Below are 14,677 nucleotides of genomic sequence, written 5' to 3' on the forward strand. Positions count from 1 at the left end.
CAAAAAAAACAACACTTGTAGCTCAAAGTTACTGTTACAGGGTTTGTGGTGGTAGGACCTCTTTGCAATCAGCCATTGAATGGATGGGACAACTGACTTTATGTCTCATTGTGTTATAAGTTAAATTCCATTTAACTGACTAATAAATCTTAATGAAAACAAAATAAGTATTTAATTTACTGCCAGAAGATAAAGAACAAACACAAGTGAGACGGTCTAATTAGAGCCCGGGGACATTACAAATCAGAACGTAAATCAGATTCAGTAGGTTACGCGGTAGAACAAAGACGACACCTTTTTCAATGTTCTGCTGCCCTCTAGTGGTTGAGATGGATTTTGGTCGTATGCAAGAAAAAATACATTGACTGCATTAGATTGTATTTGTCCTCCAAATGAATGAGCAAATCCCTCTTAAACCAAGCAGAATATAAATGTATTTAAAATAGACTGAATGATAAAATTTGATTTTAAGTGCTTCTTTACATCAGTAAAGCACAGGAAATGTGTTCATGGTGCTTTTTTTCTTTTGCATTTGCATGTTCTTTTTTTTATACATGCTGTTGATTTCCTTTTAAATATTCCAAATGTATTATGTGTAGTTTTATATTTGTGACACCCTTTCACCTTAGGTCCATTTGAATTCTTTTTAATATATAGATTGAAAAGGTTCCTGAAATTTGTTCATATCGGTGTACCATATTGTTTATCTGATTACCTAATAGCTTTTATTATCAGTAGCGGTGGTTTATCCACCTCCAAAGTTGAAAGTGTGCAAACTTATTTCAGTGTAATGTCAGTAAAATGTGCAATTTAGCATATAAAACTAGCTGGGCAGTTCAATTTTCCTGTGATTAAACTGTGCAGCAATGTTCCTTAAATCTACAGCTTTATTCAATATAACTGACGACATTAAGCTTGTTTGTTCAAAAGCAAGGTTTGAAAATAACCAGATACATGTTAACGAGGTACTAAACATTCTTACCGCTGAACAAAATATATTTTCTTTTTTTTCTTTTTTCACTCTCTGTAACACACATAAACACGAGGGAGTTGTTTTGCAAGCTGCACAGCTGCGCTACTGGGTTCAGAAACTTTCCCCACAGGCTTACCCTGTGGTTGGTTGGGTGATCAACAACTGTTTCAGCTGAGCGACATCCTAAAAGTCAAGTCACTTATTTTGCTGCGAGACTAAAAGTGAGGCGGACTAGGTTGGGTACAATTTTTCCTTTGTAATTTGGACTTTATCGAGAAATGCTTGAACATTTCTGATATTTGGGCAGGAAATTAATGAGCAATGCTTGAACATTTCTCGATAATGTTCAAGCATTATCAAGCGACAAAATTTTTTGTCGCTTCTGTCGCGTTCATGAATGTCTTTCTCTGTTTATCCATGTTTCTGCTGCTATCTGAAACTTGTAGAAGCTTCCTGATTTGTGATTTGCTTATCTGCAGACGTGTGGCTTCTCATCTTCACTGTTTCACCACACACCCGGTTGTGTGTGGTGTCTTGCCTTTTCCTTCTGACCAGACTTTATGGACATTCATTTTCGTTCTTCTTACTCTCCAACATGGTGGATTTAATTTCCGTGAATGTCATTTAAAAATTCCGGTAGTTCACGATTACAGGGTCATCTGTCAGAGAATTTAATCTAAGGGTGACAAATTGCGCTTCCTGTAGCCACGGTCGCCGCTCCGGTCGCTCTGCAGCTCATTAATTTCCTGCCCAAATATCAGCTTCTGTCATAACTGATAGAGAGTGGGTTGGAGAGAGATTATATGTCATTATTGCATTAATCAAACTCACATGCACACACTGTTATAAGCCAGGGGCCAGGTGACATTAATCCTGCAGAACTAGTTTGTGAATGTTTTGAGATCTATCTTCTTGGTAGTGGCAGAGTTGGAGAAAGTCATTCTATCTCACATTTGCATTTTTTTGTCTCTCCTGGTTTAATTGAACGCCGATGGAGTAACGAGACCGGTGGAGTCAAAAGCTCGCAGCAACGTTTAGTTTTGGTAAATAAGTCTAATTTTACACCTTCATGCACTGGACCATGCTTCAGGGTGGATGTTGCTTAAACCCTGAGCTGTAAAGCTAATCAGGAAGCTATTTTTATGCAATAACACTGGTGTCGTCTGTGCTTCTAATGCTCCCTTGGTCAGAAACACACAAGTTCTTCAGAAGATGCAAAGTCTTTCTATTTAAGTTTCACAATTTCCTGAGCTTGTTTTGTCATTTGTACTGGAATATACGATATCATATAGGATGGAACCGTTTCCATCAGCAGATCAGAGGTGGGCCCCGGTCAGTACACCACATAAGCACCATATTTGAATTCCAAGTCAATAATTTCAATTTGCAGTTTACAATTTTTTGTATTCACAAGATTTAGTAATCTTTTTGGAAATAACTGTATTAAAAGGAGTACTGGTATTATACTTCATTTATTTTGTGTACTTTTTCTGTATTTTATTTCTAGCTAGGCTGCAGAATAGCACACAAAAATGTGATAAATTGGAATTTGTCCACATTACCCCTCTTCGCACTTGTCGTCAAAATGCAGCCATTCTTTCAGTGGCATTAGCTCTGTCAGGTCACCCACCGTGTGGTTTCCTTGACAATGTAGGCCAATCATGGCCAGTTCCTTCCTGACGAACTCTTTTCTCATGTGTTTGAGCTTTTATTATGGTTAGAAAAGATCTTGCCAACTCCGTTTGTTGATTATTATAAGTAGGGTTTTGCTATATCAACTCATTTCTTTCTTTGTGTTTATTATTTCACTATTAATTCTGTTTATTTTCTTCATTTCTGCATATTAGGTTATTATATTTGATTTTTTTTTTTTTTTTTTTTGGTTTGTGGATCCTTTGAGCCTCAGTTCATCTCCGTTTGTGTTAATCTATTCCTCCGTTTTGCTGCTTTCATTCGGACGCAGCTGTTCCACATCTCCTCTGATTAGTTCATCTGGCTCTTTTGACATTTCCCACCCCTGTCTCAACATTTAAGCTCCCAGTTTGTAATGTGATGTTGTGTTATTTATTAAAAAGAAATACTTTTTTTCCATTCTTATTTTTTTTTTTTTACTTTTTTTTTTATGCCACCGGACAATGTTAATAAAAAAAGTTATGAAAAATAATTATCCATAAATATAAAGAAAATTATATGCAGACATTAAATACACATGTGCATTACAATCAGAAAAACAACTTTACAGAGAAACAGTTCAGGTTAGAGTGAACCAGCAAAACAGCGACTTCTAGTACCATCAGTTCTCCATGCATAAACTAGTTCTCCAAAATTTGGGGTGAATTTATTATAAGATCTAACCTTTGAAGTAAAATGTTATTTACTTATAATGACTTATAATTTTGTCAGTGAAATACTTGACTTTTTTTTTTTTTTTTTTTTTTTTACAAATATTGCATATTTACATGTAATAAGAAAAGAAGAAAACAGTCTTTTGAAGATAGATCAGTCAAGATTAGTTTACGACCGAAAGAGTTTTTGTGGTAATCTTTTCAGAGCACTTGTAAAGACAACCGCTATGAGTTGTCTTTAATTATTACAACCTTTTACTGTGAAACATGGCAGTAAAAAGTCAAATAGATTTTATTTGTAATAACAGAAAAAAAAAATCTATGGTGATTAAAAAGTACTTCAGAATACAACTTAAAATGTACAATTTTCTGCACTTGGAACATTTCTGTGGTAGAAATGGAACAACAATCCTAAAAACAAACAAAAAAAAAATTGGTACCAATCCCTCCATAATGGTGATATTATTTCTGATCAAATTTCCAGTATGTATTACAACCTCACTTAAGGCACATGAAACTAAAACAGCACTGCAAACATGCAGAACTGGGTCACTTATCATAAAATCTGCCCTATGGTCTCATTAGTGCTTACAGAAACTAACTGGAACGCTATGTTATTACAGTAGTTTTGTAAGAGTACAATATAGCGGGTATGTTCTTTTCCAATAACCTGCAGCCAGATCACAACAGCTGGTAATCTGACCCCCTTTTCTGATTTGCTTTGTTTTTATGAGATGCTTAATTCAAGCCCCGAAACGCAGACCTGGAATCTGAAAGCTAGATCTTCATGTACAACACTAGTTTCGAGTTACATCTGAAAGCTGGTATAGCTGGTATACCACAGCCTTTACCTCATGTAAAAAGTGTGGTATCATCCGCTAAAGCTACATAATTACTCAAATGAGCTTTATAGAAATAAAATGACTACTGTGCGACTAAGACATGAATATATCGCGCTTATGCAAAAATATTAGTAATACAATGATTAGTACCACATTTTTTTCGTCATCAGGTTGCTCTAACAGATTCTGGTCTGCTATAGTTTTTATTAAGCTCTTCTTTGACAAGTAGCTTTTAAAATGTGTTCTGTCAATATTATTTTCACCCCAATCCAGTAAGTCTGAAACAAAGGGAAAGTGCCGTTTGAGCAAGATTAATCCACAGGATGCAGAAATTGACAGTAAGCCTTGTTAAGGAAATATGTCAGATGAGTAAGCAAAAAACATTTTTGCACGACATTCGCTGAAACAACAGGCACTGAAAGTACTGGCACATCCGATTTGTCCGAGTCCATTCACAGTCGGCTCATTTTAAGAGTTTGTGCAAGCTTTCTAACAGAACGAACAGTAAACAGTCGTCCAGGTATGAAAGACGTCAGCAGTCGAAACTTGAGGCTGATGTGCATTGATTGATGTGCGATGTGTCATTGAGTGACAGCCTGGTAGTGTGGTCCACTGGTGACATCTCCATGTGCGTCAATGAGGATTTGGAAGACTCCTTGGGGTCTTTGCAGATCATGGTCATCAGTCTCTTCCTGAACACTTTGCACAGGAAGACGTAAATAAGTGGGTCAAGGCAGACATTAGTTGCAGACAGCCACAGTGTGGTTTCCTTGGCGATGTAGAGTGCGCTCTCTGCTCGACAGTCTGAAAGTTTGAGTTTGCGTGTTTGAGTCAGGGTATAGGGCACGATTACAGAATGGAAAGGGGCAAAGCAGACGAAAAATACCCCCACCACCACAAACACTTTGGCTTTGGTTCTTCTGTTTGCAGCATGAGATTTGCTCTTTGAAGCTTTGTATGACTCATAGACCTTCTTGCTGATGAACGTGTAGCAAAACACCATCAAGGCAAATGTGCACCAAAAGATGACCTAAAACAGAAATAAATAAGCCATGAAGCACAACCAGTCATCTGGCGTCACATTTTTACAAGTTGTTAGTGGATCAGGCCTGACTGAAAGTAGTTCTCAGGCTGTGCAGATTTGATTCCTTTTTTGTGAAAAATGAATATTCTAAATAAGTGATGCGGTAGATGAGTTGATTAATGAATGCTCTGCCTTTGCTAGGAGTTGAAGCAGTTGCTTTTAAATGCTTAGTTCTCAAGCATGGGGATGACTTTCTGTTGGATACATCAAATTGGAGTCCAAATAAAACTTGTTTCTCAGAATATTTGTACAGTGGTTAGTTACCTGGCAGAAGTAGTTGAATCCCGCATGCCATAGTTTGCCCACTTCGCCCTTCATGGAGGAGCATTTCAGTTTGCCCCCCGAGGTTTTAGGGGGCTGGTTGCTGAGAATGACATTGGGCAGGGCCAGAGACAGCATCACAATCCATACTGCTGCACTCAGCCTCTGGCCGACCCGAACCTTCTGCGGGACACACTTTCCAAAGGGCCTTACGATCTTCAGGAAGCGGTCCAAGCTGATGAGGCCCAGCAATAAGATGCTGATGTACATGGTGATGTAGAAAAGGACAGCAGAGAATCTGCAATGGAAGGCACGTAGCTGCAAGGAACCCACTCCTGCATCACTCAAGATTTTGATAGGGATGGTTAGAGACATCAGCAAGTCGGCCACCACCTGTTGGTAAAGCGTGAAATGTATTTTTATTATTATTATTGTTTCCAACCACTCTGAATCAATAGTAACTTATGTTCTTAAGTAAGAGCTTACCACATTTTTTAAGAAGACCAGAAAAGTTGTGGTGCTGGGAATTCTGAAGAAGATCCACGCGGCTAAAGAGTTCAGCACAAGGGCTACGACACAAAGAATGCTGTATAGAATTGGGAATATCACCGATGTCACACGGGGATCTCTGATACACTCCGAGGAGACATTCACTGTGGTGTTCATCTTCCGATCCTTAGTGAACCTTTGAAAAGACGATACCATATGTGACCAGTCACATAACGAAGATTGAAAGTAATACTGAAAGCCCATTTCAGTTTCATCATCAGGTGCATTTGCAGATGAAGTGAAAATGATGAAGTGCTGTTGAGAATTTTTGGGTGTACCACCCGAACTTCCATCTTTTGACTAAGAATGGTTTGTGGTCAATTTGTCACTTCCTCAATTTGTCCCCACATTTTGCATAGATGCACTTTAGTTTCATCTTGTCCAGCTTCTAGGTTTTATTTGCATAATAAAGAATTCGTACTTAAGTACTTGAACCATGACGTATTGGTTTATGCTTTTGTTGTAGTTTCATTTTTCATTTAAAAAAAGAAAGTCCAATTTGACTAATATCGTATGTCGCACCCCAATCCCATTTTTTTGGTTGAAATCCCTATTTTACATTACGTTTGGTCATTAAATTGCAAATTTTTCTGCTGTTGACTACATAATAGAAAATAACTTTGACTCGTTTGTTGCCACATTCCACATACAACCCCCCTTACTGATACATGGGCATAAACTACCACAACAAAGCTACCAACGTACAAGATGGCAAAGGGAAGCAATGACTACTTCCAGGAAATCTGTGACATTACAATAATGGTCATTTTAATACATGTAAAGTAGGCTGTTCAATACAATAACTTCCAGTAGAAGCAAAAACTAAACTTTTCCGAGAAGTGCATGCTTTATCAGCCATTATTTGTTCTTCTTCTTTTTTTTTTTTTACACCGATTTGGAAAAATCTACATGTGTCCTTCTTTTAGAAGTGAAACATAATTACCCCTGTGGACTGCAAAGCTGCTACTGTTTTGTAACCCTTATTAATAACCTCTGTGAACAAATCCAAGATGGTGAAAACCTGATGTAAATGCATCAGTCCTGAAGATAAAGACAGTAGATTCAAGCCATTCTAACAATACAGGAGAACTTTTGAACTAAAACACAATTTTTCCACAAAAAAAGTTTCCTTCATATAAATGATTAAACTTACAGCTAACAAATCATGTTGTTTTTTTGTTCTGTCATTTAAATGCCATGCAATTACCAAACAAATGTCACTTGATGAACATATTTGTTTGAAGACACGACTACCCCACCTGAAAGTGTGTGCGAAATGCAAGGAGCAACGCTGAAGCCGAGAGCAGGCGCTGCGACAGCGTGAATCATGTTTTCAAACGACGGATGATCCATGCTTGCTCTGAAACGCGATTCTTTGCATCCAACCGATACTTTGTGTCAGTGAAAAATCGAGGCTTACCTGCTGTTGTGACAGTGGGCATTGGCAGAATAACGAGAGCGGTGAAAAGCACACGATTTCACAAAAAAAGAGAAGTGAAAAATCCAATTCCCCTTTTCTGTCTCACTGCAACTCGGAAAGATAACAAAAAATGCTGAAAAAAAGCAAAAAGCTATTTTTTTTTATCAGTATTAAAAAAGAAGTAAAAAAAATAAATAATAAAAAAAGCTTCTGATATTAGGACTGAGCCTGCCTGTTCCTCAGAGCTTTGTCCCTCCTGCTGCTTTTCTGCTTTTAACTGCGTGTGTGTGTGTGTGTGTGTGTGTGTGTGATGCTCTTACAATGGGTGGTCTCTGGAGTTATTGTGAGGCTGTCTTGTCACAATCCCAATGAGTTAGCTAGTCTTCCTCCGGGTGAAAGACCCCTTCCTTCCTTGCTTCCTGTTCCAATTGTCTGCCGAGAGTCTTGTTCTACTCCGTGCCAGTCCCTCTGCCTCCGTCAGCCCCACTGGCTGTTGACAGCCAAATGCTAAACCAACAGCAAGTTTCTCAAGAGTTTAGACCTCCTGCAAAATGTTGCGCCCTCCCTTTGCGCCACAACATGTGTTTATCTCGGTCTAAAACAGAAAGTGGTTTCTGGTGAGTAGTGGAAGGACATTAAATGACAGCCACTGGCATTTTTTTAAAGCCTCTATTTAATTGATTGTATTTCTCAAAAGAAATTATTTGCATATTTTATTACTGCAGTAATATGATAGTCAAATGCAATACATGATATCCTCCAGTCTGTAAATCAAGTTTTGCTTTGACATCTCAGTTCCCCTCTGTGTTAAAAATAAAAGTTATTATTATTTTTTTTCCTGAGAACTGTCCAAAATGACTTCCTGTGTGATTTTCCCTGGATTTGACCCAGGAATTATGACAGATGGAAAGAACGTGCTTAAGAGATAGTATGCATGCTAAAAAAAAAAAAAAAGAAAAAAAAAAGTTGCTCCTCAGCCAGTCTTTAAAACTGTGAGTGAGATTAACATCTATTTTAAATCTGCACATACTTTCAGTTTCGTATCTCAGATATAAGTTGAGATCCATCAAACACATGACAAGGAGGTTTATTTTTAAGGATGTTTATTGGGTTGTTAAAATGTGCAACATTCCAATATAATTATGTGATTTCTGTCACTTTAAGTAGTTGTTCCTAAAGCAGTGGAACTGAAGTCACGTTGCACACAACTTGTACATCTTAAAGTAAACCACACAAAAATGATTGCAGCTGCTGATAGAGACGCTAAATATTAGCAGACAGCCCTTGACCTCTCAAAACAACTACATTTTGCGCTCTAATATTTTAAAATGATGTTAGCCTTTCAGACAAATAAAGTGACATGTCCTACAAACTGTATCGACATCTGAGCTCAAATCATAGCTGATATGGAATACATTTTTTTTTTTTTAAATCACACCATTGTAAATCTGCCTTGTGTTTCTGTGGCACAAGCAAATATGTTGCTTTACGTTTCTGGTACTTAGCACGCTATTTTAATTCCAGCAAAGCCAGGCTGTGTGAGTGCTGCAACTTAGGGGCGTTATATGTAGTGCGCACGGAAACCACTTGGTATTTATTCAAGAGCCACTGAAATGTTACACCAGTGGCACCTTTTATAGAAGTTTTGTCTACACCAACAAAGATTAACCAAACTCGGCCTGCTGAATGCTTGCAGTGATCCACAAGGTGAAACTTTTTGACTCGTTTTCTCAGTAATCCTATGTTATTGAGAAAAGCAAATAATCAAGTGAGAACGTGAGGCCACATGAAGACTGGGTTTATAACAACATATTATTATCAGAAGAAAGTCAGACAATGCTTAATAACAGAATAACAAAAAAAAAAAGTTGCAGTGTTGCCACAGAAAAAGTCCTTGGAGAGGACACGATACACAAGTGCCACAGTGCATCTTGTTTCTTGAAGGGGTTTTATTATGTTTTCTCCAGGCACATTGTACCATTTCATACCACAATCAAGTAACTATGTGACCTTCAGTTGTCATAGAAATGCTGTGTGTGTCAAACATGTCTTAGAAATAACTTGACGCCTTGAAATCGCTCTCTGTCTCTTTAAGAAGTTGCTGCTCTTTCCAACACTCCTCCTTCAGCATCACAGCGGTGCTTCTCCACTTTGTTGTTTAGATTCGTTCTTAGGGCCACTGGACTGAGAAGTTGTTCATATGGTGAGCTCAGTGGACTCCAAGGTGTTGGCTAATTGCCTCTGCTAGTCTGGAGGGCTGCTCTGTGAGATGGATGCTTGGCTAGAGACGACAAGGAGGAGCTTTGTGGAAATAGATTTGTGTGAGCACAAGCGTTTAGGCATCCTGTATAGTTGCCGAAACACCTATACAGGTTTTTATAGGTGTTTAAAATCCAATTAATTTAAATTTTGCCAATTAAAATCCAAATTTACATTTAAAGTGTTCTTAGGGTCCATAGCGATGTTTCTATTAAGGTATTTTTGATGCACAATTTGCAGTATTGTGTTAGAGAAGATTGATGGAAATGGTAAAATTGGGGAAAAAAAAAATCTGTTCATTTCAGATAAAAAAAAAAAATTATACACGCTTTTTGGCTTTTTCAAAAAAGAGTTAATGTCCAAAACAGGAAATGGAAACACATTGGCCAAATAAGTTCCGATGGAGCAAACTTTCCCATCCACAGGTCAATCTGAGCACAACACTTGGAAAAAATACCTCCAGCCCGGAGGGGCCACTAGGAGGCACTGCAGGCTGGGATGGGACTGATGGAGGTCAGATTAGTGGAATATTTTCCATCTTTGACTGGTTTTTGAAACAGTGACAGGATAATCTGAAGGCCATCCGTCATTTTAATAGGGGCATATAATGGAAGCAAGCAAGGAAAAGAAACAACAACACGCTACCTAAATGGGATCTGATGCTGCACAAAATACTCTTAATTTCTTCCCTTTAAGAACCACGAAATGACATGTCTACATATTTGACTGCAGCTTCAGCAAGGCAACGCGTCTTTGAACTTTTGCTTTCCTGGTGCTTTAAAGCAATTTTCCATCATCGACATTAGCTTCTCCTTGAACTCTCGACAAAGGAAGACGTAGAGCAGGGGGTCCATGCAGATGTTGGTCGTGGCGAGCCAGTGGCTGAGTTCCTTGGCAAACCTTAGATGTTCATAGGTCGGAGAGCAGTCTGCCTTAGAGTAGGTGACTTGCTGAGAAGTGTACGGGATCCTGATGATGTGGTACGGGCCAAAGCAGATGAAAAACACAATGATGACGAGAAAAACGCGCAGCTTGATTTTCTGCTTCCCCTGGCTGTTGTTGCTACCGGAGTTTCTGTACGACTGGATAACTCTGTTTGCGATGCAGATGTAGCAAACGACAATGACCACGCTAACAAACCAAAAGAATATGTTCAGGAGGAGAGATATTTGCTCGTGAAACTGCACTCCCTCCGGGCCTTTCAGAACCATGCACGTGGTGATTAATGAGGCGTTGGCCACGGATTTGTTCGTCAGGAGGATATTTGGCAAACCCGTACCTCCGAACAAAACCAGCCAGACTGTGGCGGATATCACTTTGCTCATGGTGAGACTCTGCCCAAAGATCCTGCTGTGCGGCATCATGATCTTAAAGAAACGGTCCAGGCTGATGAGCCCCAGCAAAGCAATACACGTGTACTGCGCGTTGTAGAAAATGACAGCAAAAAAACGGCATGTCGGTCCAGCCAGTTGCTCCCATGTGGTAGGCAAGTCTGCTGCGGCTTTCATTGGGATCATCAGGGTCATGACTATGTCGGCAGCCACGAGGTTTTTAAGGTACACCACGAAGGTGGAGGTCGACTTCAGATGCACGGACACCCACGCTGCCACCACATTCAACAACAAGGCAATGGGGAACATGAGAAAGAAGAGAGCTGGGACTATGTAAGGGTTGTAGGAAAACCTCTCACACTCTGACTGATTGAGAGCTGAATAGAGGGACGGATTCGCTTCATCTGAGGAAAATAAAAACAAAGATGATAGTGGTTAATGCTATTTCAATGCTAGCAGCTAAACTGAGAAGTGATTTGATCTTTTGAACAACCGCGTGAAGGATGAAGCTTCTCACCTTGGTTATTAATTTGTGGATCCAGGTAATCAGCCATGATCTGTTATTTATTCCATGCAAATTTTGAACTGGAAGATAATATAAAGGAGTGTTTTTATTTTAGAGCAAACAGCCGGCTATTTCACAGTGCTTGTATGTTTATCTTGATACTTGATGAGGTCTTACAAACAAAACTCGTCGTTTTTGTCTTTTTCTGAGTTTAGAGACACCAAGCACCAAAGTGTATAAGGTTAAATTAAATCTGATGAAAATATTTTTGGTCATTTGAGCGGGAAGCAGTCTTTTAATCTGAGTTATCCTGCAGCCTAAGGTGGAACAACAATGACAGAGATAAATTTACGTTACATATAAAGCCCCAAGCCATGGTAAGTTTACATTTAAACAACAAATGTTTCACCTCAGTAAAAAAAAAAAAAAAAAATACATGAAATGTAAAAACTTTAAATTGTATCAAGTTTATGACCGGAAATAATTAACTATTGATGTCCCTGTAGCTATCCCGTATTTTCTTATAATGTGTTATTTCAATAAATACAGACATTATCTCTCAGAATCGCTAAAATTATTTTATTCACCACAGTCTTTTCTGTAAAATTACATCTGCTTATTACATTTTCATAGCAACATATATGCTTTCCGGCAGCAAAACAGAATAGCTTTTCACTGAGAGACCTTACAGGTGGCTAAGAAAATAAGTTTAACTTGGACATATCTGCAGAAAAATCTCTTATCTGTTAATTATAATATCACAATACATGTACCATATCATATTTTCAACCACTTCACACTTTTTGTACTGGGGTTTACTTTAAATTATGTACAAGATATCACTTATAGAAAAACAAATCCTTTAACTCTTAGGAAAAAAAAAAGTTTTTCTCATAGCACCAAATGTTTAGCTTTTAATAAAATGTTGTTTTTTTAATTATTATTAATTCATGATAAGTTTAATCACTAATTATTATGTCGTGAGCTTATCTTTGACCAGCCTAATAAAAAGATGTCTATCATAACCAACAATAAGAAAAAAAAAATACTGTTATGATAAAAACTTACGACAGCTGAATTCAGTCGCTCATCAAGCGCAGAAGTACATGTTGGCTCAGTCTGACAGGGATATGCTATTATAGGAGCTCAAGAACCACCTCTGATTTTCCTAGCAAACACATTGAACTGGCAGCTGTATTAAGACGGGCGATTTTTCAGGGCATATGCAAAAATAGGGAAAACATGATGGCACTGTGGAGCTGACACAAGAGACCCAAGCCTCAGGCTGAGGGCTGATATACTTGATATTTTAATTTAACTTTTAAACATATTATACACTGCTCAAAGAAATAAAGGAAACACTCAAATAACACATCCTAGATCTGAATGAATGAAATATTCTCATTGAATACTTTGGTCTGTACAAAGTTGAATGTGCTGACAACAAAATCACACAAAAATCATCAATGGAAATCAAATTTATTAACCAATGGAGGCTTGGATTTGGAGCCACACACAAAATTAAAGTGAAATGTTCCCTTTATTTTTTTTTAGCAGTATATTTTTCTGTTGTTGATTACCAGAAATGAAATACTAATCTTGGCAATGATGTAACATAGGCTTTTATTTTTTTCCATTAGAAGATTAAAACACATGACCTTTTAAGACCTTGCACTTCCTCCGACCTTGGTTTATGAAAATTCAAATGCCAGAAATATCTGAAGAAAGCTGAGAAGATTATTTTTCTGAGTACGATTTGATTTTACATATATGTTTACACACTTAGCATTATTTTGTAAAGAATAAAAGAATGTCCTGACCTAGGAGGCTGTTTCCAGTGAGCTGCTAGAGATTTTGAGAACTTATTTGTCTCTTTTCTTTCACTCTGGGATAAAATGAATCTCTGACTTACTAGTAGAAGTTAATGTCAAGTGAAGGAGTTCTACAACTCTATCAACTTTGACTTTTCTCTTTGTTTCATATTCATATCCTTCGGTCTTAATAAAATGCAGCTTTGGGGTTCAAGCAGGAGAAAAATAAAGCTATTTTATTCTGACAAGGCGCATTTTATGGCTGAAAAAGAACATGTGATGACCTTATGATTTCAGGAATAGCCCTTTATATGCCAAATGGTTTTCTGTCACTTTTAGCACACAGAACTTTGTCTTAATAAATCTTATACTGCACAACTGCTTTTAAATTTGTGAAATAAAAAACTCTACCCTGTAACTCATGTTAAGTCTGAATAATTTCAAAACAGGATTACATCAAAATAACTGATTAAATCTCATCTTAGTGGACAGATCATTCAGTCATCTGTCATGATTCATTTACTACAGCCTTTACATACTGCACTCTGGAAAACTTAGATATATTAACATAGTGTTATGTTTTCACCTTAGAGTTCTTTCCTATTGGAGAAGTAAAATAAAATAAAAAACCCCGAACAAATCATCAAAAAGGAATTTAATACGTTTACCTCTCATTTTCACAAATTAACGTCAAAAAAATAATTTCATTAAAGAGAAATATCCAGATATACAGAGAATACAAGACTGGGGAAAATAATTTAATTTATACCCCACCGAGATTTACTAGAGATTTGATATTTGGTCAACTTGTAAGACAAAAATCCAAAGCAATATTTTTCTTTCTGTCTCGTCTCCATTACGATTACTCTAAAACTCTTTTACAAGAATCACTGATGGTACTTAGTTTCATTTCAGCTGAACTCAGAAAAAAAAAATTGGTATCAAGAATTTACAAAGGCAAACAGAAAGTTTATTAATGGACAAAAATTAATTTGTTGACTAAGCTCAACCATTTCTGTATAAAAAGGAACCATTTAAAAGAGAAGCATGACAGAAAGAAATTGAAATCAATGAATCGAAGTCAGACCATGTATTGTGAAATAACAACAAGCCCAAATTGATTGCAGTGGCTACAGCTATATTTTAAAGATGTAGTGGCCATGTTGGATTTGGGAGTCTGATTTGAAGAAACCTTTCCCTACTGGATCTTGAGGGTAATTCCTGGGAATCTTGTAAAAATGCACTACTTCTGCATATTTGTCGTCATGGTTTTTGTTTAATTGTTTAATTGTTTAAT

The 14,677-nt window shown here is 37.4% G+C and overlaps 1 protein-coding gene and 1 pseudogene across 1 annotated transcript; both read right to left on the reverse strand.

Annotated features, from left to right (window-relative positions):
* Positions 1-3,014: 3,014 nt before the first annotated feature.
* On the reverse strand, positions 3,015-8,515 carry LOC106904729 (P2Y purinoceptor 13-like). The gene is made up of 4 exons (XM_014969177.2): positions 7,795-8,515; positions 5,992-6,190; positions 5,509-5,898; positions 3,015-5,190 (listed from the first exon to the last, which is right to left on the reverse strand). The coding sequence occupies exons 2-4, from the start codon at positions 6,169-6,171 to the stop codon at positions 4,693-4,695; spliced, it is 1,068 nt and encodes a 355-aa protein (XP_014824663.2). The 5' UTR covers positions 6,172-6,190; positions 7,795-8,515; the 3' UTR covers positions 3,015-4,692.
* A 74-nt stretch (positions 8,516-8,589) lies between these two features.
* Positions 8,590-11,692, reverse strand: LOC106904730 (P2Y purinoceptor 13 pseudogene; annotated as a pseudogene).
* Between the last annotated feature and the right edge of the window lie 2,985 nt (positions 11,693-14,677).

This window comes from Poecilia mexicana, unplaced genomic scaffold, assembly GCF_051168715.1.
Source record: "Poecilia mexicana isolate PSO_F unplaced genomic scaffold, ASM5116871v1 scaffold_13, whole genome shotgun sequence".
Classification (NCBI taxonomy): domain Eukaryota; kingdom Metazoa; phylum Chordata; class Actinopteri; order Cyprinodontiformes; family Poeciliidae; genus Poecilia; species Poecilia mexicana.